At 57.3% G+C, this 24,216-nt stretch overlaps 1 protein-coding gene across 3 annotated transcripts in view; it reads right to left on the bottom strand.

The window, feature by feature from the left end:
* Positions 1-24,216, bottom strand: part of ERI3 (ERI1 exoribonuclease family member 3) — a 115,694-nt gene that overhangs the window by 23,785 nt on the left and 67,693 nt on the right. For all 3 annotated transcript variants that reach the window (XM_035333262.1, XM_035333260.1, XM_035333261.1), the window contains exon 7: positions 8,491-8,590. In XM_035333262.1, the coding sequence (XP_035189153.1) occupies positions 8,491-8,590 (100 nt within the window). The remainder of the gene's footprint in view (positions 1-8,490; positions 8,591-24,216) is intronic.

A 24,216-nucleotide genomic window follows, 5' to 3' on the forward strand; every position in this document is an offset into this window, starting at 1 on the left:
TGCACCCCCCGACGTCCCTGATTTACCCCCCCATGGCAGACCGAGGTTTCACAGCAAGGACTGAGCTTCCTCCTGGCCACCACGGCCCAGGACAGCCCCGGTGCCCAGCCTGAGACCCCCGGGGCCCCCCAGGCACCATCACCCCACTGCACCCACCGAAGGCACCAAACTTTCCTCTCTTCCTTTCTTTGCTCCCTCGTTTTTTTTTTCGAGCAGAAGTTCTCTCTTAGCGAAGTCTTTCAGGGGAGGTGGAGAGAGTAGGAAGCCAAAGAGAATCATCTTGCTAGTCAAAGCCTTTAACAACTATTTTTAATATCAGGCAGAGGAACAGGATTTTGAAATGAAACAGCCGGTGCCTCTTTGATGGGCGAGCTACAGATCTTGAAACAAGGTCCATTCCCTCCTCCTTCACTAACTAACAGCCATATTTCTCTCATTAAAGACAATCTGGCCGTATTTTCAAACTTCTTAACAAGGCGATCACCGTAATTTGAGATTTCTATTATCCATGCTCCTATTACAGCAGTCTTTAAAGCAGCTGGCTTTTTTTTTTTTTGCTTTCTTTCCCCGACTTTGTCTCTCCCCTCAAACTGCCATCAGTGGTAATGACGTGCAGGAAACAAGAGCACCAAGAACCAGCTTTTTTTTTTTTTTTTTTTTTTTTTTTTTCCCTCTCCTTTTTTTTCCCCTTTTTGGTACTAGCTTGTGCAGGGGTAGCGAGAAGGAATAAAATCAAAAGCAAAATGAAGTTTGGTTATCTCTTATCGGGAGTTTGGGTTTTTAATCCGCCCAGGAGCACAAACGAAGCCCCGGCGCCGCCGTATCTCCCCCGTCCATCGCAGAGCCCCCTCCCCAAAGACCCCCAGCTCTGTCCCCTTCCCGGCCGCAGCCCCCTCCCTGCCCCATTAGTCCTTGGCCGGGCGCTGCCAGATGGATGCAATTTGCATAATATCACCGGCGGAGGCTGGCGGATCAGCCGGGGTCAGGCTCTGACATCTCCAGCACAGTCTATCTCCAAGTGCTAATTTGGACTGCATTGATCTCTCTTTCTGATTTCTTTGTCATTTACGTCTGCGACGGTTTGACAGGAGATACAGAGACAGACAAGGGGGGAAAAGGAGGGGAGGGGGGGGAGAAGGGGAGAGAAACAAAGATTGTAGTTACAGATGTCTTTAAGGGAAAAAACAGATTAATCCAAGGACTCCTCTGAGGGTCGCAGCTTTGAAACATCCTAATTATCCTATTCTTATGAATTCCTGTACAGACTTGGAGGGGGGTCTTGTCAGGGAACTCGGGGGAATGGAAACTTGTTAAATTGCGGTGGAGTCTCTCCGGCTGGCTGCTGCCCCTTCCCCTCCTGCACCTTGCAATCGCTTCTCATTAGGAGAAGCAGGGTGGCTGTGCACCCCGCGTCCCTCCCCACACGGCCTCCCCTCTGCACCTCCAAAACGGCTCTCGGTAGAGGCAGATCTTCTGGACAGCTCGGGCAGGAGCCCAGCCTGGGGTAAGATGTTTGCAGACAGGAGGAGCCGGGCCATGAACCTGCTGAAGCCTCCCAATGCAGCCTCCAGCATCCTGGCAGACCACAGCCACCAACTCCAAGCTGCCCGGAGGGGTCGGGGAGGCTGGAGAAGGGCTGAGGAGGATGATGGAGACCTGGAGACCAGGGCTTGATGAGAAGGAGCCACCACAGAGGGGCAGGAGCTGCTGGCCTGTCCTCTGGGGTGCAGGTGCGCAAGGGCAGCCTGGGGACACCCTCCAAAGACACCTTCCAAAGACCCCTTCCATGGGAGCCCTGCGTAGAGATGAGCAGGCAATGCACGCTCTTAATTGAGGCATTTGTGTTCGTTAAGAGGAAACTTTCCCCTCTCACAGGCAGGAGAAGACAAGCCACCGTTTAGCTTCGTCTGGGATGCGTCACAGAGAGACACCACGGCACCAAAAGGATCCACGGGGAAATCAAAATGTCACTCAGTGTTTTACGTCGCTACTTTCCGTTGAAAAAGCTCTCCGGAAAGTTAATGATCTTCCCAGGCCTCTTACCTATCACACATGTCTCTGTCTGAGGCTGCACTGTGGTGCATGGAAATGCCGCTTGTTCCAGGAGAACAAGTGCCAGCAAGCACTTTCACCCATCCAGCACACCACGGGGCAGGGCTTGACCTGCGCGAGGGCTGTTCCGGCTGCCCACCGGGCTCACGCCGTGCAGGGAGGGATATTTTGCAACAGGATCAGAAAAAAAGCCAATGGTGGGATGGGTCTGAGGCAGCGCACGAGGTTCTCTGTGGTGCAGGTCAGTTTGGGTCGGCAAGCTCCTGGGTTTGGGACTGGCTGATTTGTAACACAGAGCAGCCATAAACACACCCTCCAGCAACGCCTTGCTCCCCGTACACCAACAAGGGTTTGGGGTGATACAAAAACTTATCTGAGAGGTTTCTCATCTGCCACTGGGGAGAGGAGCTGGGCCAGAGGCTGTGCTGCAGGGAGGGACAGCAGACCTGCTCTCCTTCCCAAGGGGGACAGTCCCCACCGCTGGTCGGATGTGTCTGGGGACAGCCAGAAGTGAGAAGGGACAGGAGCTGGGGGACAGCAGCAGCTGTGCTAGCCCAGACTCACCAGACATCCCTCTTCAGCCTGACACCGGTGCTGCACACACCTGATTCCAGCTGGGATTCCAAGCTGGGGGCTTGTGCCTGCCTCTTGTGAAGCCTGCGTGAGCAGCAACCACAGCTGCCTCTCCCTCGGTTGGGAGGAGCGCACGGCATCGCGTGGCATCACAGCACGGCATCACATCTCACGGCATCCCCTTGTATTGCATGGCATCTCATGGCATCATCTCGTGGCATGGCATCGCATGGCATCGCATCGCCGTGCCGCACCAGGGCTTGTCCCAGGCAGCAGAAGCCCCGCAGCCTGTCTCCCCCCCCTCAGCACACCGGGGCGATGTGGGCCGGCTGCAGCAACCACCCCTGGCTCAGCGGGGCCGGGCGAGCGCGCCGTGCCCCCGCGAGGGGAGCGCGATCAACTTTCGGCTGGGTAGGACGGAGGGGTGAGTGCAGTCAACACAAACACTCAATCATCCTTCCTTTCTTTCTTCTGTGCCTCCTTTGTTAACTGCAGGAAACAGCTGAAAGACCTTGAGTTTCCCATTGTAGCGTGTATGGGAACAGAGCTGCAGTGATCAGAACATACCCCCTGCTGCTCCCAGGGAAAAAGGGAGAGCTGAATCTTTTCTAAAAAGGGTTTACGATTAGAAGAGTGTTCTGTCACTCTGGCGCGCAGTAATCCACTGCGCCACCAAGTCCCTTCAGAGAGATGTCGAAAACTTAAATGACTGAAAGCAAAAGAGCCCTGGCTCAGGTTCCCAGGCAGCCAGACATCCTAATTATCTTTAGATCCACTCCCACATGGAGGGGAGAGAGCACACAAGAGTAAAAAAAAAAAAAAGGAAAAAAAAAAGAAATAGAAAGAAAAAGAAAAGGAAAAAAAAAAGACTGTCACATTGCTTTTTTCTTTTTTTAAAAGCTTGTCTCTGCTCACTGCTTTTCCAGCTGTGACACCTCTCACGGCAGTTAATTAGAATCATGTCACCGCGTTAATGTGCTCTGACTGGACTCTGACAGACGCGCGTCCTCCAACCGGCCGCCCCAGCCTCCCCACTCCTCCTGCAGGATGTAGGGCCCGGCACTCTCAGCGGGACCCTGCCACCTGTGTGCCACTCTGTCCCTGGTCCCACAGTCCCGTACTGCGGCCAGCCCGGTCCTTTCATCAGGCTCCATCCTGCCGGGATGCTGAGCCTTGCTGCGACACCCGCCCGCGTCTGCTCCACCTGCTCGGGATCCGCCTGACCTTTACCAGCGCTAATTCGGAGTGACACTGCTCATTTGGTGACATTTCTGTTGCTTTTTACTTAAGTCTCTTTTAATTATTTAACTCAGGGTCTTTCCCCTTTTGTCTCAGGCTGCTTGGGAGAGGATGCCGCAGGGTGTCCGGGGCAGTGGCCCCAAGGCTGCTCCTTGCTCCGGAGCAAGCCCCGTGCCCTCTGGCTCGTGGCACCCTGGCTACAGGACGGTGCTGAGCACGTGGCACCACTCCCAGTAAGGCACTGGCTGAGCATCGCCTCCTCTGAGAGCTGAAGAGTGGGCTCTGCATGCTCCATCCTCCATTGTGACGGAGGGGAGAGTCACAAAAAGCTGTGCCCATCCCCTGGGTCCACCTGGCACAGAGGGTGGGTGGGCACGGGGGGCTCGCCGTGCCCTGGGGGCTGCCTGCGGCTCGGGGCTCGCAGCATCCCTGCACCAGGAGAGCCAGGAAGAGGGAGAAGGAAAGCAGGCCGACGAGAGGAGGCTGAAAGAAAGCCGGCGAGCTCCAAGGACCTCGTGGGGTGGTGAGAAGTCTCGTGGGCCACCCTCCCGAGCTCGAGCTGAGAGCCAAAGGCCCCCATTAGGGGTGCCCGCCGCCGCACTTAGCGCACGCAGCCCCCGCGAGCAGGCGGGCGGGCAGGGCAGGGCAGCAGCACCCCGCAGGCGCCCGCCCGGCTCCCCGCGGCGCTGGCAGCCCGCGGCAGTTAATTAGAATCGTGTCACTAAGTAAATGCGCTCTGACTGGACTCTGACAGCCGCTCACCTATGACACCAGGGGCCAGGAGACAATCCACATCAAACTAGCGCAGTGTGACCCTTTTAACACAAAGAGTAAACTCACTGCGCATCGAGTTGAAGCTCATTAAAACTGTCTACTCTGCGAGCATCCCATTAACCTCGCCGTTAAAAACACGCAATTCCTCTTCTTCTTTCCGAGGCCTAATTAATGCTCCGGATCAGGAACAATATCACACCCTAACCTTCCGAGATTTCCAATCAGGAAACAAAAAGAGAGAGACGGGGCCGGGAAGGCGCCGGGTGCTTGCTGGGTCGCTCACCGCAGGGGCCGCTGACCTGCCCAGGCAGGGGGCTTCTCCTTTTTCTCTCTGCCCCATGGCACAGGGAAGCAGTGAAGCCCCGTGCCGAGGCTGTGAGCAGGACTGACCTGGCACCATCCCGAGCCCGTGGGCTCCTCCTGGCCAGGACCTCCCTGCTGTGCCCAGCAGGACCGAGCCCCCCATCCAGGGCTAAGGCTTGGATGCGCTTGGATGCATGCTCCTGGTCTGTCAGCAAGAGGCACAGTGGCCTGGGTGCTCTCGTTCCTGAAGAAGTAAAAAGAAAAAAAACCATACCCGACATTTAGAGCTAAATGGGAAATCTTAATAAACCGCACGTCAAAGTCTAAACTTTGAAGGATCAATTAAATTCCATTAGATTCAAAAGAGAACAACAGCAAGGGCTAATGCTGGGCTTTAGATGCTGCTCCAACCCACTGCAGGTGGAACTGGAGAGGAGAAATGAGAAACAAACTTTCCCAGCAGCGGCTTCTGCTGCAGATTTGGGAACTTCTCCCTTGTCTCGGTGTGTTTTCCCTACAGTAACTGGCTCGTTCGGAGCCAGGAAAGAACAAAGGCCCGAACACAACGAAGGTGTGCCTTTTATCCCTTCCATAATCAGAACAACAAGCACACGTAGGCGAGGAGGAGACTAACTCGAAGATCTTGACGGGGTGGTTTCCAGAAACACTTGTTCAACTCACAGCCGCCGTTCTTTTGTTTCATGCATCTGATATCATTAACAAAAAATATGAAATGCACTTTTCCTTCTACACTGAGCATATGCAAGGGAAGCAGTATTTCACTAATAAACATCATTTAAACGACCTCACGGGTACTTGAGATACTTGGCATTCCAATTTTCATCCAAAAGCGCAACAAATCACATCATGAATAATAATTCAATCCCCACCTCTTGAATAACAAACAGCAACTCACCGTTTTTCTAATGCGACAATGATCTAAAAACCCAGAGTAAAGGCACATTATGTAACGTTACTGATCAAAATAAATGCAAATACGGTATTTGATGTGTAAAAGGACAACAAAACCTAACGTCTGGGCAATGGCAGGGAGAGCTGAATGCAGCTTGGTAGTTGCTGGTCAGTAAAACTTGACCTTTCTTCAGGGAAACGGACAAAAAAGAAGTGCAAAACCAGAAGAAAATCAATTACCGAAAGCGGGTGCCCTGCTGGCTGATTTAAATCACAATTAAAAGCTGTGATTTCAATCATTCTGATTTGTATCAGTCTCTGCAACTCCACAGAGAGGCCCCGATGTGAGAACACGGCCGTGCTGCAGCCACTGCACGGACCCTGTGCCCCCACCCCCCCCCCCCGCGCCTTGTCCTTCCCGAAACCTCACACCAGGAACACCGGTGCCTGCTCCTGAGATCCTCCAGCCAGGGCTGCCGTGCATTTAATCTGTGTTCGAGGAGAGAGCTGCAGGAAGTCCTCTCCGGGGAATTCATATAGCCGTACACCAACCTGGGAACGCAGGTGGAAGAACAGGCTCCTCTCCGCTTTTGCTCCTTTCCCACCTCCCAAGGATTTCCTGCACCCTCACCTTCTGGAGCAGGATACTCCCACCCCCTTATTCTGCCTGGAAATGCTCAACGAGCCAAAATATTGATGCATCCCCTCTTCTTCCTTCCCACAAAACCCTGTGTGCCCAGCCACAAGGCAGCTGTATTTGCAGAGCCGGTGACACTCTGGTGGCACCAACCCTTCCCGGTCCCTCGGCAGGATCTGCAGCTCGGTTGCTCGCGAGCAGAAACCAGCTGGAAGCTGAGCCCTGCTCAGCAGCTCGCTGTTGCATACTCGCAGCCTATTTCCCAAGGGATGTGGCCCTGGATTTCAGCAGGGCCCACCACGAGCCCTGCCGGCACAGGGCAGCTTCGCAAGGTGAGGTTCCCCTACGGGATCTGGCAGGGCATCGAGTGCCGTGTGCCTGCCAGGACTTCACACGAGGTGAGGCAAAGGAGAGGAAGCACAGAGGTAGGACTGGTCCCAGAGGCTGCAAAGAGCCCAGGTTTGGAGCAGGTATCTGCTGAGCCAGTGAATCGGAGAGCGATGTGAAAATAAAGCAATGCACAGCCCATCAGGCGAGACCGCAAATTTGCGATTTGTTTAGAAAAAATAGTGGCTGTCCACGGCAATTCTTCTACCGGATTTGTAAGGAAATGCCCGTGTTGCGTTCCTGAGCTGGGAAGTGATGTGGCTAGGAGGCTGGTGGCCCTATACAACGCCAGGCAAGGCAGGTCTCCAGCCAGCAGTATCACCCCGAGCCCTGTCCCAGGAGGGACGCTGAGCTCAGCCTCCCCTAAAGCCACGAAGCACAGGAGGCCAGCGGCTGCTGCCTCCACCAAAGGCAGAAGACTGCAGGCATCTGGGGCAGAGCTGCAGACAATCCACCTGTGGCTCACCCCATCGCGGCCAGGAGTGCTCCCCGATGGAGGGAGCTTGGCAGAAACGAAGCAGCAAAACCTTCCTAAAGGGCTGGAGCAGGGAGGCACACAGGCAGCATCTTTCTCAGCTCCATCAGGCAGAGACACCTGAGCAGGACAACAGCGCTGAGATAAACGCGGGCAGAACCTGACGGCGGACAGATGATACTCCAGAGCTGGGACAGTTTGTCAGGGTGGGAGATGACAGCAACAGAGCACTCTTGCCATAAATAAAACAAGGGAAGATGAGACACAAAACAACGCTACATCCCCCAGAGGGACCCTAGGCAAGGTCCAAGCCCTGACGCAGGACGGCACACCCAGCCCCTGCAGTCCCAGCTCCCTCTCCGTCATCCCCCCCGACGTGGCACACAAGCAAGGCAAATCTGCTCCCAGGCAAGGAAGCAAATTTTAATGCTACCTCCGTCAATAATGCAACCAGATCCATAGTTCAAAAGGAGCTTGCTAATTAAAAGCTGGTGAGCTTTAAATAATTCATCTCCGTAACTTGGATTGATTGGAGAGTTTAATGGTTAGAGTCTTGAAACAATATTAAACAGCCTCCTCGAGGCCCAGGTAGCAGGTGACTTTTCCAAGTAAATCTTACCTCCTTGCAAACTGATGCTCTCAAGTCACGGCGGATGAAGGGCCGGGAGGTAGAGGGAACGGGGACACAAGACGGGTGAGCGATGCAGCCCACTGGGTGCAGCCCAGCAGACCCGGGCTAGCTCCCCATGACCCGTGCACTGAGCTCCTGCTGGTCCCGCAGCCGGCTGCCTGCCACGGCCTTCACTGCAAGGGTGGCCACAGCAGCCAGAGCAGCTGGAGCACCAGCCCGTTGGGGCAGCCCCCTGCCCAGCCCGCACCTCCCACAGTTCCAGCACCCCTGGAGGGACCGAGAGCCGTGACGTGCTCCCCATCCATCCCCTTCTGGCTGGGGTGTGGGTATAGCAGGGACACCGCGGGCATGTGCACGTGAGTGTTCACCTTGGTGCATCTTCTTCCCTTCCACCAGCTGAGACCCTCCGGCTGGCTCTCCCCACCCAGCCTGGAGCAGCTCTGGGAGCTGAGATGCCCCCGAGCCGCAGCCGCAGGGACGGGCAGGGCGCAGGGCCCGGTCACTCACCTATCCCGCTGTGAGGCCTCCCTATGTGCTGTAGGTTCAGTCCTTTGTTCATGTCTAAGAGCCCGTTCTTTGGCCAGCTCCCCATGGCAAAGCTGTACGCCTGCAAGAGAGAAGCAGAGGGTCAGGCGGTGGCACAGGCAGCACGCAGGCACCTTCTGGGGAGCACCCCCCGTGCTCGGCAGTTCCTGGGGCATGAGCAGCTCTGTGTTCCCGATATTCCACACAGACCCATGCGTCGCCCCTACAAAACTTTCCGGGAGCTGCTGCAGGCCTGTCCCTGCTGATGTTGCTCGGAGGTGCCCAGGGCCTGTCCCCGAGCCTCGTACAGGAGTGTCACCACCAGGAGGGACCCAGGTGTCAGTCCCCAGCTCCGTGCCTGGGCACTGTGCCGGATCACCATCGCCCACAGCCACCTCCCTCACGCTGCGGGCTTGTCCTGCCTGTCCCTGGGCTGCTCCCACATCATTCCACCCTCCCTGCACCACAGATGGGCTGCCCAGGGGCTGGGAAGGGGTGGCCGAGCCCAGGCTGACCTGACCTGCAGCCCCCTTACCCTCCGGCAGCCACAACCCTCCCGGCCTCCCCTCTCCTTTCCATCCATCCTTGGGACCTCCACACCAGGAGAAACTCCACTGGGCCCCAAGGCTCAGAGACAGCAGCCCGGCTGGAGGGAGCCTGCTCCATCCCCACTGCTTCCCCGGCAGCGGCCGCAGCCAGAGGGAAGGAGCCGGGAGCCGGGGCAGCACGACCACAGCGACAATGCAAATGGGGAAGCAGCCAGGCCCCCGCGCCGCCCCCATGCCTGTAATTAGAGGCTGCCAGCCCCCTATCTTCTTCATCTGGAGGAATTAAGCTCACGGCCGCATTGTGAGCCTTAAGAACGGCACGCGGGCTTAGCGGCGCTCGCGCCGGCGCTATCTGTGCCGCCGGGAGGGCCATTGTCCCCAGATGAGATCGGGTCAATCCCGCGGCGCCTATCTCCCTCCCGCAGCGGGGATCAGCACCGGCCGACCGCAGCCACCGCACCACCTCTGCGGGCTGTGTGCCTGGGGAGATGCTCAGCAGCGGGAACGGGGCCAAGCAGGGCGAGCAGGATCCCAATCTGGGGGGCTCAGCTGGAGAGGAGCTGCGTGGGAACCCCCGTGTGCCCCACGGTCCCCCGCCCGCAGCGGCGATGGGGGGCAAAGGGGACCGGGGGCTGCCACCAGGGGCTGTGCCCTGCTACCTGCTGCTGTCCCCAGCACGGGCACGGCCACCCCGCAGCCCCCATCGCCTGCCCTCCCGTGGGAGCCACGGCTCGGGGGAGCGGGTTTATCGCTGGCGGCCTCCGTAACCGCTTGTGCCGCCGCGTTCCTCCTGCCTTAGCAAAACAGAGGGCTCCACGGGTAATTAATAGACAGCATCGCTAATCCTGTTGGGAGATGATTAGCAATTAAAACTCCTAATTAAGTCTGTGCATAATTCACTGAAATTACACTTTGTGTACACAACGGGGAGGGTTCCCTCGCCTTCACCAAACGGGCTCTGATATCTTCATCGCTGACATTTCCCGCGGCTGGGATGCCGGGGCGGTGGGGTGAGGGGGGCCCCCACTTGCCAGGGGCTGGTGGCCAGGGTGCCGGCTGCGGCGGCTCTGCCTGTGGCTCCCTCTCCTGGGCTGCGGCAGGCGGATGCAGAGCGGCAGGCTCCCTGCTAGGAGAGCTCCTACCCCAACCGGGAGCGAGGGACGGAGCACGGAGAGAGGGGGGCAGCGTCCCAGTAGAGCGACAGCCGGCTGGGTGCTAGGGGCAAGCCCTGCCTGCTCCCCCAGCAGGGCCGGCACGGGGCAAGGCGGCTCAAGCACCTTGGGCCATTCTCACCCTCACGAGTTTGGGCATGGGGAGAGGGTGAGAAGCAGCCCCCGCGCTGCTTAAAATCCCAGTTCATTGCTGTGAATGGGGCTCCTGACCCGAAGTCCCGCACCGGGCAGCAGCAGCAGCAGGGAGCCCATGCCGCAGCCCCGCTGGGCGAGCCCCAGCCCCTCTTTTGCATCGCATTTCGCTTGGCTAATCAAGGTCAGCGGGTACAGCCGCCGTACCTGAGCAAACTAGCTAAGCAGCCGGGCTGGAAGTTGGCCTGACCACTGAAGGTCAAGTGTGCACTTATGCATATTCAAAGCTGCCTGCAGGATCGATTGGCTTTTAATTGTTTTTTCCCGGGCTTTGGGAAGGAAGTGCCAGGGGCATTGATCAGCCCCAGCCGAGGCCGCTCACAGCCCGGCGTCCCTTCGGCACGGGCAGGCGGCGGGGCGGGCACGGAGGGGCTGGAAGGGAGCCGGGCCGTGGGAGATGACGGGCAGCCCGGCCGGGGAGGAGGCTGCCGAGCTCTGCCAGCGGTGGATTGTATTCGAAAATAAAGTTTTTTAATTAAAATTGGCAATTCTGAGCCGCCTGCCGGCAGCAGCCACACAATCAAGAGCGAGGAGCTTTGCTGTTTAATATTTAAAGACAACGTTTAATCTTTAAACATGAAAGTTCTGCTGCTGACTGTTAAAGCGAGGTGCGGTGCTCCCGACGCGGGGTCCCCAGCCCGATGCCAGCACCGCTGCAGCCCCAAAACCGAGCCCCTGAACTTGCTCACAAGTCCTTACAAAATGCCAGGAAATCCTCTTGGCCAGGAAACCACCCTCATTTGTCCCTCCCTCTGGCTGCAGCCCAGCGCTGCAGGGACCGGGTTGCCCCTTTGAGGTCAGACACCGAAGTGACAGCAGGACCCCACACATTTTATTTTCACTGAAGTTTTAAGTGATAAAAAATGCAGGCATCCTTTTAAAAAGCCATCGGAAAACATTTGGGGTCAGAATTGTCATTCAAAAACAAACTTAGCGGCTCTGATCTGCTACGAGACACCGGCATGGTGCTTGCAGACTGATTTTGGAGCAGCTTGAACGCAATTATTTCCATCCGCACCAGCTCCCCGAAAGGTCTCCCTTTTTTTCCTGATTTTGTTTGTAATTCTGCGAAGGCCACGTTTACCTCCCTGCCAACGCTCCTCCGAAGTCGGGTGATTATTAATTATATTTATCTACTTATACGATCCCCTAGGCATACGCAGCAGCTCGCGGACAAACACCGCCCTGGGTCCCCGACGCGGGGATCTCAAACTCGCGGCACGCGGATACCCTGCGATGACCGCGAGCTCGCAGCAGCGGGAGCTTGGGAACAGGCTGCATCTCCCCGCGTGCAACCAGCGCGGCACGTAGTAAGGAGCGGTACGGGGAGGTAAGTCCTCAGGGAACCTGTACCTCCTGTCACCTGCGGGAAACCCAGGATGGGGGAAGCGAAGCAGGGAGCTGCTGGGGGATCTGATTTGGGGTACAGCGCCCCGGGGCGTGGAGATGCTGAGGGTCAGCGCGTAACCCACGGGGCAGCGGAAGGATTGCTGTGGGATGAGGCAAAAAGGGGCTGAGGGCATGCTGCTGGTGCAATGCGTCACCAAACCTCCCCGCGGCCACCATGCGCCTGCCTCAGTTTGCAAAGGTCCCAAAACAAGAGCGCTGTGGCTCGTCTCGGGGCTCAAAGCCATCCCTCCGAGCTGGGAGAGGTGCACACGAGTGGGGCTGGGCAGCACCACAGCACTGACCGCAGGGGGAAGACCGTGGGCAGGATTTGCCTAGTTCTCGTAAAAATGCCGCCCAGTTTGGCACTGGGTTCCCCTGCCTGCCTTTGCCGAAAGCTGAAGGCAAACCGGCCCTGTCCTCAGCAATGCCGGCAGCTCCAGCACAGCCAGGCTCCTTCTGCAGCGCAGCCACGGAGAAGATGTTCCAGGGGGGTCAGAAAATTCCCAGAACTGGAACTTGTCAGGCTGATGTATTGATCTAAGTGGACTGAATAATGCTCCATCATTTATTTATGGGGAAGTGCCCGGCGCGCTTCACAAAAACCGGCATTCGGCAGTCACATTAAGGCAAGATTTAACACCAGGAGAACGGGGCACCCGGGCGGAGGTCAGGATGCTCGGGGAGCCTCGCCACCCCCTCCTGCGCTGCCGGTGCTCTGCCGGTGCACCCCGAGGCTGCCGGCACAGCTTCCCCGGCCCCTCTGCAGACCCAGCGAGCGCTTCACGTGCTGACTGGAATTTTAATATTAATACGCACGCTTTCGGGCAGGGAGAAAGCGTTTCCTTTCGGGAAAATCCTCCCAGGAGCAAAGGTGCTCGGCGGTTTGAGTGCTGAAGGATGGGGATGAAGGAATAAAAGACACCGGTGGTGGCTTTGGCTGAAAGTTTCCGTCAAAGAAAGTGACGCCCGTGGAAACACATGGGCTGGAAGAGAAAGCAAGCGGCGGCGAGATGTCCCCAGCTGCTCTTCCCCAGCCCGTTTCTCGCCGGCCTGGGGAGGCGGGGGGGGCAGGGGGTGCTCCCCAAGGACCCTGCCTCGCGCGGCAGCCTGCGGATTGCGGCTGACCCCCCTGACACTGGCGCAGCGGAGAAAATGACTTTGCGACAGCAAAAGTGTCTTCTTCCTCCCGTCCCCAAAATAAGCATTTCCCTCTCACTCACCTCACTGCGCCGCTTCCGTGACGAGGTGTCAGGGCTTTGTATTACTCTGGGCGTTGGGAAAAAAAAGGAGGTCGTGTCTACTGCTAAGTGGGCTTCTAGACAGAGCTTAAAATGTTCGCGGTGCCCCCCAGCATCCTTAGGTTCGGGGGCTGGGGGTGTCTTTGAGGCAGGCCCCCAGGACAGCAGGTCCCTCGCCATCCCATTATTTAATCGAACACAAGCTAGGGGAAGGAGGGGAACGGGGAATTTCTTGCTGGGATCCTTGCCACGCCAACTTTGCAGCATGATGGAAGAAAAGGGGCAAATTGCCACCGCCCCGGCCAAACCCCGCAGCAAGGAGGCTGCTGGATCGGGGCAGCATTTAAACAGGGGGCAGGGAAGGAAGGAGCGGGGCGAGAAGTGGTGGTATGAAGGTATGGAGGGGGAGGATGAAAACTCGTCCCCGTGGGCTGGCTGCCCTCCTGGCTGCCAGGAGGCAGGAATTTCCCCGGCTCAGCACGAGCCCAGGTGAAACTGGTCCCTTTTAAGCAGTTTAGGCAGAAGCGCTGCCACATTCGCGGCTTTTCAAGTGTTTTTAAATCACTTACAAAAGCGGGATTAAACGATCAGGAATTCCATTTAATAGGACAAATAAAGAAATAACAATCTGCTCCGTCGGCCCTGCGAAAGGCAGGTTTGATTTAAGGAAGAAAAAAAAAGGGGAAAAAAAAGTATAAAAGAGGGAGAGAAAAAAAGGAAAGGGAGGTGGAAAGAAAGGATAATGTGTGTTTACTCAAGCAAAGAAAAAAATATTTAAGTGATGTAGGGGAGAAGATTGCGGTAACTAGTGAAGAATAACATCGTCTGCTTTGCTGTCAAATCACACAAGAATTTCAGTAATAGATTCTCATTCTGACACTCAATTCAATTCGAAGGTGATCCTGCTTTATCCCAACACATCAAATATTAAACACTCGTATTAGCCGGGGTGCCGTCGCCTTTCCCGGCTTAGAGGCGGCAGGAAGCTTTTCCCCCTACTTTCTCTCCCCCGCCGTAATATTCTCAATGTTATCTAAACATGCCTTCATACACTGGGGTTCCTTATCAAGCCCATTCGGGGACGGAGGGGGGGGGGTACTTAAAACGGTATTAGTTTGGGGGGCTTTTATTATTCTTATTTCCAAAGCTTTTCAATTTTGTGCGGAAACAGCTTAGAAAAAAAAAAAAAGGAGGAGGGAGGGGAGGCGGCGAGAGGGGGAGACGGAGCGCGGGAGCGAGGGAAAGTCTAAGAAAGGGAGAAGCAGCCAGCAGCTCTTGTTTGACTGATGCCTTTCAACAAGGGCAGTCTAGCTTGTCAAAGCCCGGGCTCGAGATGAATTGGCATATCTATTCAGCCTGCCTCTGGATGTCATGCAATACAGTTTCATATTCCCAGATAAGGCATGATAAGCAATTGCTGCCCTGACACCGACTCCATCCATCCCTGCCTCTCTCTGCGCGCACCCGGCTGCCTTGCAGAGCTCCGCTGGCGTTTGTGCCGGCGCGGCACCCAAAGGGGCCTCCGAACCGACCACGTAAAGCTCCCAGCCAGCACCCCCAGACATCACCCCAGCCCACGGGAGGCCAGGCCAGGCTTAAGGGAGAGCTGCGGAGGACGCACCCTACCTGTGCGTGCTCTCCCCTCGCTGGGCAGGCACCCCCGGCACCACGCCGCTGGCTGTAAGGTCCCTGCAAAGCGCACGCACGCCCTCAGACTGGATGAGCAGTGGTGCTGCAGCACCGCCGGCACACACAGCCTGGGGAACCCCGCTCTGGGCTCTGGAGCTGCCACAGGAGAGCTGCTGCCTGCCCGAATATCCCCCGGCACAAGCAGATAAAGCTTTGCTTCACAAAGGGAAACTGAGGCACGGGACGGTGCCTGGCCCTTCGGGGCACCCGGAGATACCTGAGAGCAGCCTGCCTGCCCACGTCCCAGCAACACCACGCAAACACCCGGCCAAAACCCCTCTTAGCCCCAGGAGGGGCAGGAGGGACCCTCCAAGCAGCAGCAGCCCCGTGGGCAGGGTGCCCGTGGCGGGATTAGCAGGCGCTGAGGCTTACGCAACGACGGCGGCGCCTGCGAGGCCGGCGTGTCAGAGTGCCAAGCAGTTTAGGCTTCACGTTCCTGTGTGTTTGAACAAGAACGGCCTCTGCTTTGCTCCCAGGCTAAGGATTATCCTGGATAAAATGTTCTCGACTGCTGTGTGCTCTGCGGCTGGTGGCACGCTAGGTTAATGCCTCGGGGACCTGGGTCTGAGCCCTGGGTTTGGGCGCAAGGAAAACAAAGCTACAGGTCTGCGGGGCTGGGAAATAGGGCTGGGTGGGCAGCGCTGGGCTGGGAGGGGGGAGAAGCAGGGCACCCGAGGGAGCAGCTCGAGCATCAGCCAGCAGGAGCAGGAGTCCAGCGGCTGAGCAGCAAAACCCGGTGGGAACCAGGGGATGAGATTTACTGGGGGCGTTCTTCTGTGCCTGGTCCTCGCCCTGCCCTCGGGCTAGGGGCAGCTGTTTGAGCAGGGCTGCCTGCTCTGCCATCCCGGTGTTTCTGGCTGAGAGCCAGGCTGGGTTACGCTGGTTTCTGGAAGCAGCTCCCAACATGGCTCCCAGCACGAAGATACACAGGCAGCTCCCGGGTAGCGCCTGGAAGGCAGAGACCCAGCCATGCGTGGCAGGCAGCTACCGGGCAGCAACCACCTGCACGGCTTTCACCCCTCCTGTCCTGGCTCCCACCCTGCGGTGCCACCCCTGCCCGGCCCTGCAGGACCCCGCTGACCAAGGAGCTGGGCACGGCACGAAGGGAAGCCCACAAACACGCTGCGTGGATGTCCACCCGTGGCCACGTTCCCTGTCCAGGCAGCCGAGCGTGGACCAGACGAATCGTCTTCGGCTGCTTCTGGGGAAACTCATGGCCAAGGGGGGGGGGAAAGGAGCCTCCAGCCGTGCTGGAGAACAGGCAGAGGTCGGTGCTGCCCCACCATCAGACCCACCGTCAGCCCCTGGAGACGTGAACATGGAGAAAAGCGTGACACCGCAGGCATCTCCCCTGCGTGGATTTAGCTGGAGGTTGCAGACCACCAAAGAGCTGTCGTTTTGCTGCATTACACGAAGCCGCAGTGTCCATTGATCTCCTCTTCCCCTTCCCGGGGCCGCTTGGCTGTGCCCACAGCCCCCCAGACACGCACCCCACAATCCAACCCCAGGCCATTCCAAAGCAAAGCCAGCACCTTTTTTCAGTCCAAACACCGCAGCCCTTTGGAAGGGGGTATTTTCCCCCCTCCATTTCTATTTTTACACACGCACACGCTCGTCTCTGCCTCGCTCGCTGTTTAATTTCCGTGTGAGAGGGAAGCAGGTGCCCGTGCTCCCGTGAGCTCTCCCTTCGCTAGTTTTTTTTCCCCTTCTTGGATCCTGCCCCATTAGTTTAGTGCCCAGCCATCTGCGACGTCTCCTGTAATGCTGTCCCCCTTGTGTACCAGGGAGCTTTTCCATTAGCGCCTTTAATATTCTGACACCTTAGCACAGGCTGCTATTACATTCAAACACTGATCGCCCTGTGAAATTACATCGCAGGGCTTGCTAAAATGGAATTGTGTATAATCAGGCTCCTCCATGCACTGTCAGTCCCATCACAAATACAACGTAAAGCAGGCTTATGGATGGGCTTAGCAGCTGCTACAAGTGTATTTTTTTTAATAGATGAAGTATCCCTTATTTAAAGCATTTCCTTAAGAAAAAAAAAAAAAAATACAGCAGCGGAAGACAAATCAACAGCTGCTGCGCTGCGTTAACCGTACCAGCGCTCCCTTAAAAACATGTTATTTACTAAGGTAGCTATCTGTTTATCTATAACTATATCAAACAGAGAAGGAGGGTGAGATAAAGATAGTTAAACAGACAGCCGGGGAGATATCTGCCACTGGGAAATAATAGCTAAATAAAAAGTGCCATTATTTACTCCGCAGAGGGGAGGAGGAGACCCGGCGCTTTCCTCCCGGCGCCGCGCAGCCGCTCGCGTGCGGCACGGGGCTGCTTCGGAGGCTCTGCTCTATAGGGGCGGCCACACCGCGGCCCCAAACACGCCCCTCGATCTCCCCATAAATGTATCAGAGAAATCTGGGGCAAGGTCAGCTCGGGATCCTGGTGCTGCATCTTTTTGGTGAGGCTGCAAAGGTGGGGGAGGCGAGGGAGGGGATGGACGCAGGGTGCTGTGCTGCAGGCTTGCTCGGCAGGGCAGCCTTGCAGCCGTGCACAGGGTGAACGTGGCTCAAATTAAGGCAAAATCGGCTAAATGCTGCCCCAAATCCCGCAGCCTGAGCCTCCGAGGCTGCGGATCTCCCTCTGCCACGCAAAGGGCCTGGGTGCATTCTGCAGGTGAGGCTGGTTTCCGCACGCCGGCACGCCAGGCACCAGCTCCCCGGCCTTTTGTCCGTTCCAGCTAAGGAAGCGCTGGGTTATGACAGAGGCATTTCGGGTGGATGCAGGAATGATGCGTCAGAGAAATGAGCTCTCGAGCTCCCTGGCTCGGAGTTGAAAATGCTGCCCCTTGCCATGCCCTAAAGGTTATTCTGCCCGTCTGCTGTGAAATGTGACGGTACGTTGCCTGCGGGGAGATTTCCTGAGGCGCCGTGACCCTTCTGCTATCTCCTCCGAGAAGCCTCGGCAGGAGCGATGAGATTGCAGCTCATTTCCACACACCTTGAAAGAGCCCGACTGGATCAAACACGCCGGGAGCAGAAGGAGCACGGCGCTGCGGCTCGTCCTCGCCGCCTAGCAGAGAGCCTGCTCCGGCTGAGACAGGCTGGGAAACAGCCCTACCCAAACACCAGTGCCCTCGCGTTCCCCTTCACACTAAACCAGGATGGAAAAGCCAAAATCTTGTATCGTTTCCCTGGGTGGGGTCGGTTCTGCTTGGGAACCACCAAGTAAAAGCCAGCGGCAGAAAGGCTGCCCTCTGCAAAGGAGCAATCTGTTCTGTGCGAGCACCGACACGACACTGTGACTCCGGCTTTTGCAGTGCAAAACAAAGCCATTTGTCCAGGGCAGGCACGCACACATCCCGGCGCGCGGCGCTCTGGACATGTTCGGAGGGGACACGTCTGGGACACCACAGTTGAGCCCAACCATCCCCGAAATGGAGTCGGTGGGACTCCAGAGGGCAGAGACCCACGGAGAGGGAGCCAGGAGAAAAGCCGAGGGGCGGTGCAGGATGACTGCGCGTTCCTTCCCATCGCGGGGGCAAGACAAGGCAATCCACCCCTCTGTTTTTCACTGCCCGGCATTTTCAAGGGCAGGTGCCTGCATGCTGGCAGCGAGGAGGGCTGCTGGGTGACCAGCAGGTTTATGTCTCTGTTATAACCTGGTCCAACCCAGGCCCCGGTGGACGGGAAAGAAATAAGGGAGCTCTCCTGCAGGACCTCCTCTCCACATCTTGTGCTCACCTGCCTGCGCCCCTACCACACAGCTCCGTGTGTTCGCCCTGCACTCACACGCACCATGCCTTCCGGGCATGGAGCCCTCACCTGCCCCCAGACCCACCTCTGGCATGGTGCCGAGAAACTGGCCCACAGGGGACAGCCCAGACGGGCACGGCAACACGTGCCCTGCAGCCTCCCAGCTCCTCTCCCCTGGCGGCAGACTCACAGGAGCGGAAAACCATCTCACATTCGGCACGGCCCCAGCCCCCGGCTGCTCCTGCTCCGCAAGAACTGAATAGAACCGAGTATCCCAGCACTCCCACAAGATGCAAAGCCGCTCGGAGGAGACGGAGCTGGAAAAGTAGCAGAATACAATGCACAAGGCATCGGGGAAAAGATCAATAAAGATTACGAGGGCAGTGGCCGCGTCCCTTGCCCACACCAGAGGCTCCAGAGGCGGCAGGGAGGGAACACCAAGGCGAGGTAACGAGGTGCCGGCTCCCGGGGACGATACCTGCCTAATCAGAGGCAGTTTACACTGGATCATCTAAGCAGCAGCTCTTCCTCGGGATTGTTGACTCAGGTCGGGGTTAAGGCCGAGGAGGTGAAAGCAGAGGCTCCGCTAAGAGCCCTGCTGGATGCACACAGCAGGCAGGCAGCACCTTGACCAGCACGAGCCGGGGACACCACCGAGGCTCCCTGCTTTCGGTAAGAGCAGCTGACCGAGCTGCAGGTGCCCAAGCTCCGGCTGCAGCTGGAGGAAAGCAGAGAGGAGCAGGAGACACAATGCCTCCCGGAGGAGAGCGGCTCTGAGCAGAGGACCGAGGGGCCAGGACGTGATGGGGATGCTCAGGGGCAGCCTGGCAGGTGCGTGGCCACGCTCAGCCCGGCTTTCCCAGCATGGAGCCGTGCCCCGCAGCCTGCCTCCCGCCTGCCACCGTGCCAGAGGGGGAGAGGCTGGTGCGGAACGAGGCGCCCCACTTAGCTCCCCGCTCATCTAATCACATCTCCGCGGGGAGCTGGAGAAACGACGGCTGCCTCCTTGACCACGCGCTCAACCTTTCCCGCCCGTGCCATTTCAGTTTTTGGATTTTAACTTGTACTAGCTTTTTTTTCTAACATCTTGGCAGAGCTGCCCTGCCTGGAGCCCTCAGCTCACCAGCGCAGGACAATCCGGTGCGTACCCGAGCACGCTCCCCGTGCCACGTCCCTGCACTCGGGGAACAGCCTCTGGGGCTGCAAGCCACACACGTCAAGGGAGAGAACAAGGGGCAGGGGACGCAGAGGGAACGGGGGGACAGGGCACAGGCAGGTCCTCCTGCCCCACCGAGCCAGGCAAGCACGCCTGCCCTCCCCGCAGCACCCCAGAGAGCCGGCAAACGAGCTTCCACCCAGCCCGCTGCCTGTAATCGGAGTCAGTCGGCGTGTGTGTTCCGCTTGAGTTGATGGCTGGTGTTAAATTCAATGCCTTGAGTATCGATTTCCTCGCACATCCAGGACTTTGTTAAAGGGTTAGCCGTGAACCGAGATCAAAGGGAGGTTAACTCGTTTCTCCTAAGTGGGAAAGCAGACCTCCAGCACAACCAGGCTCCGGGTCCCCTCCGCAGAGGATGCTCTCTGCATGTTGTTAGCTATCCCGGCTGTCTCGAAAGCCAGATAAAGCCACAAAGCTGCCTCAAAGCGGGGAGATAAAATGATCCTGACAACTTCCCACCGACCCCAGAGCCGTTATGAGCGCACACCAGGGACTGGCAGCACGAGCCGGCACAGGACCCAGACCTCTCCACGGGGAGCCGCTCACCTCGCTCAACCCAGGAGGAGAGGGTGAGCCAAGTCACCGCCACCGCGCCCCAAGCAAGGGGACGCGGGGGGGGAGCACCAAGAAGGCTTGGGGCTGTCCCGGAGCTTCGGAAGGCAAAGGGCTGCTCGCCAGGTGGCAAGAACACCTCCCCTGCAGCTGACACTGCCACCAGCACCACCTCAACCTCTGGGGCTCTCTCTCTCACTCCGTTTTACCCTGCTCCTTTCCTTCCTTGCCCGATATGAAGTAGTTTTGGCACTGACAGCACCCGCAGCAGCAGGTCTCGCCAAGGCAGTAGGAGTTAAGCGCACAAACAGCAGGACACTTGGCTTTACCTTCTGAATTTTTAAGGGACGGAGGCAGGGAAAGAGGTACGGGAGACAATCAGGAATGGTTATCACCAGTATTAATGAACGCCCAGAGGCACCAGGAAAGCAGCATCCATTTCAGAGGAACATCTGTCAGCACTCAGAGGTAACGCTGCTGAAGTAGCAAGGTGCTCAGGAGCCTACACTGCGCCGACGTCCTGGGAGGCTTAAGCACCCCGTACGTGACTTCTGACAACAGGCCCCGTGTCCCCTAAGCCATCAGGGCACCAACCCCTCTCCTCCTCCCCAGGAAGTGTTTCCAGCCCAGCCCAGCCTTCCAGCAGCCACGCCGTCCTTCAAACAAGTTCACGGGCTCGAACAGCACCAAATCTTCCTCTCCGTGGTGGCTCCATGACCGGCCCCAGCTCCCCAGGCAGCTTCACTCGCAGCACGTTCTGCCACCCCACCAGAATTAAAACCGAAGCCCAAACCAAGGCAGCGATGCTGCTGGCATTTCAAGCCATCAGTCCTGGTATTCCCTCTGTGCTGCAGCACCTGTAGGGACGAGAGACCCATCACAGCCCACGGTGGTGGCCAAACCTCATTTTCTTCCCGTGTGCCATGTACGAAGGGGGATCTCTGCGGGTGATAAACAGGCGCCCCCCCCCCCACCCTGCCACCCAGCCGCTGATTTGTTTTTAAGTGAAAGGTTTATGCCCAAGTGCCGGGGGAGTATCAGTGCCCAGCATACCAAGCGCTGAAGATTTCACTTAAACTCTCAGCATCTGTGTATCTCAACTAAATTAAGCTATTTGCTATAAAAGAGCACAATGACAGTAATGGAATAATAACAGCATTAATAAAACACAACAATCCTCGAATGAGAAGCGGACGCATCAGCTAGCTGCAACCAAGAGAAGAAGGCTATTTTAAAATCACACACAAAAACCATCTGGGGGTGGAGAAAACCAACAAAAGCTCCGAAACTCAGAGGTCAGACTGAAATTATGCTTTTAACCTCAAAAGAAAGATGCCAGGCAGAGCGCTCCCACACCAGCTGGAAACGAATTTCCGCAGCTCCCAGCACAACGAGGGCTTCAAATGGGAAGGCTGGAAATTTCCAGGGGGGGTCCACGAAACGGGGGTTGGAGCAGGCTTAACAGGGAGGAAACAGAATCAAAAGGCTGCCAAGAAAGGGCTGTGTGATGAAGAAATGCCCCCCTGAAGCATCAGCAAGGTGGGTAACCCGGCTCCTGGGACCGACCCAAGGGAGCCGACCCAGCGCCGGGGGCCAGATGCGTGGGCATCGTTATGTGAACACCCAGATGGCTGGGGCTCTGCACGCTGCCATTTCCCTCTTGGTTGGAAAACGCCTTCACTTCAGCCACATACTCTTCCTCCTTGCTTCGTTTTGGGTGAGGCTGAGGTTAAACCTTCAGTTTCGTGGTGAGCTGCGCCCTGTTTTGCAGGGGGAGCTGCGGCAGGATCGGGGCCGGGGGTGCACGAGTCCTAACCGCGGCTCTCTGGGAGGCCACTTCCCCTCGCTGGACCCCTTGCCAGGAGGAGACCTCGGCACTAAGTGGTGTTCGGAGCAATTAATGCACATTAATGTCGTGCTGTCTCTGCAAGGTCGCCCATCCCGCCCAGAGGAACACCCCACCCCGACTGGCCTCGTGGGGACGCGAGGATGGGCGAGCATCGTTTCCCTGGAAGGAACTCAGGGGAGGGGATGAAAGGAAAGCACACCTCTGGGCTCCCCACTGTTCATGTTCAACATTGGCAGCTGAGCGACCCAGGGCTCCAAAAGGCCAGAATGAGGCTGAAAGTGGGGAGCAGCACCCAGGGTACCATCACCGGGTCTACCTGCCTTTGAAAAGGAGCCACGTGGGGCTGGCAGGTCGCTTGGGAAGCACTCCTAATGCCCAGGCTCACGTGCTGCAAGACGGCTGCAAGCCTTCTGGGCACAGGACCCCAACGCCAGCCCTCCTTCTTGTCCCCTGAGCAGAGGGTTTCAGCTTGGCTGACCCCCCGGACAGCACTCCTGATGTGACCCTTCCCAAATTCCTCCAGAGCAAAAGCCAAAGCAGCACTTGCCCCAGATTCGAGCAGGCTGCAAGTTTCTTTGTTTTCATTACAATTTTCTCTCCTTTTTTTTTTTTTTTTAGCCATTTCTGCTCTGCCCCCCGGAGGTGCTCCTGTGATTGAATGAAACACGACCCCAGGCTCCAATAAGTGTATTTCAATTACATCTGTCACCACGTAACAATGTAATGATATATCATGTGATATTAAATCCATGGTAATCATATCAGCGATTTTTTTAATAGTGCACTAATCACATTATTACATCTCAATAATTAACAACAGAAGGCCTAAAAACCTGGATACAAAGAGGAAAGCTCAACGGGTCCTCGGCTCTTGCCCGGGAGAGGCCCAGAGCAGAGCAGGATGGGGCGGGAGGTGCTGCCACGAGCCCAGCGTGGCGAGGGGAAAATCTCCTTGCAAGGGCGCAGAGTTTTGCACCAGCAGCACTGTGCAGTGCAGCCAAGGCTCCCCCCATGCCCCAGGAGCAGCAGGGATTTTGGAGCCAGAAACGGGCACTTGGCACGTCCCACCTCGCCTGGCATTGCTCTCTTCTGCAGGGAGGCTGCGAGGCTGATTTCTGCAGGAAAACCAATCTCAGCTTGGAGCTGAGAAACGCTGAGGATGCCTCGGAGGGACGGGGATCCTCTGGGTCCCAGCCTCTGCCCCAGGCTCTCAGCGAGGTGCAGCACACAGCCTTGTGCGAGCAGCTCGCTCCCCGCAGCCGCTGCAGCCTGACCCTGTTCAATTAAGGCTTGCAGGGGTCTGGAAAGCAAAATGTAACGTGTCCGAATCCTCGCCCCTCTCCCTCCTCACAGTGAGCACGAGGAACAGGGCAGGTGGCAGGGAGCTGCCCCGGGTGCCGCGGGCAGAGCGCTTGGGCGTGGGGATCCCGCGGCGCCCCGTCCCCGGCCATGCTGGAGCTTCCTTCCAGGTGCAGCCCGGTCAATCTGGCCGTTTCCACATCACAAGCTGATCTGAAGAGAGCCTCATTACCTTGCCTTCAAGTTCCAGCCAAGCACTTAGCTCTTAAAGACGGGATTTAAGAAATATTTGACTGATCATTTCTCTCCTCATTTAGTTTGGCTGCTCTGAACCAGTTCAACCTGCGAAGTTGAAATAGTGGGAACGGGAGGAAATGTAAGTGCAGGCGGCCACACCACGTCCCCGCTCCCCCCCGGCTCTCCCCGAAGGGCCGGATCCTTCCCAAAGGGCTGCCACGAGCACCCACAGGGCATCTCCCAGCCCCGAAGGGCAGCCAGCTCTTCCTTGCCACTGCAGGACAGGCACCTGGGGGCATCGTTCGCTCTCTGGCATCCAGGCGAGCTTCTGCTGTGCTTTAAGTGCAGTGCAGCATCCCCCAGCTATGAACAAGGGATGGAGACAGGGATGAGCCAGCCAGGATTAACAGCACCAACATCTTCAACAGACCCAGTACGGGACATCCCCGTGTCCTTGCACACCTCTCTCCTGTCGAGTGGTCCTGCCGAGGGCAGGCAGGACAGACGGATGCTTCGCTGGCCAAGGCAGTGCAGTTGGACTTTCTGTCCTTCCCCCCTCCCTTCTT

This window comes from Oxyura jamaicensis, chromosome 8, assembly GCF_011077185.1.
Source record: "Oxyura jamaicensis isolate SHBP4307 breed ruddy duck chromosome 8, BPBGC_Ojam_1.0, whole genome shotgun sequence".
Taxonomy (NCBI): domain Eukaryota; kingdom Metazoa; phylum Chordata; class Aves; order Anseriformes; family Anatidae; genus Oxyura; species Oxyura jamaicensis.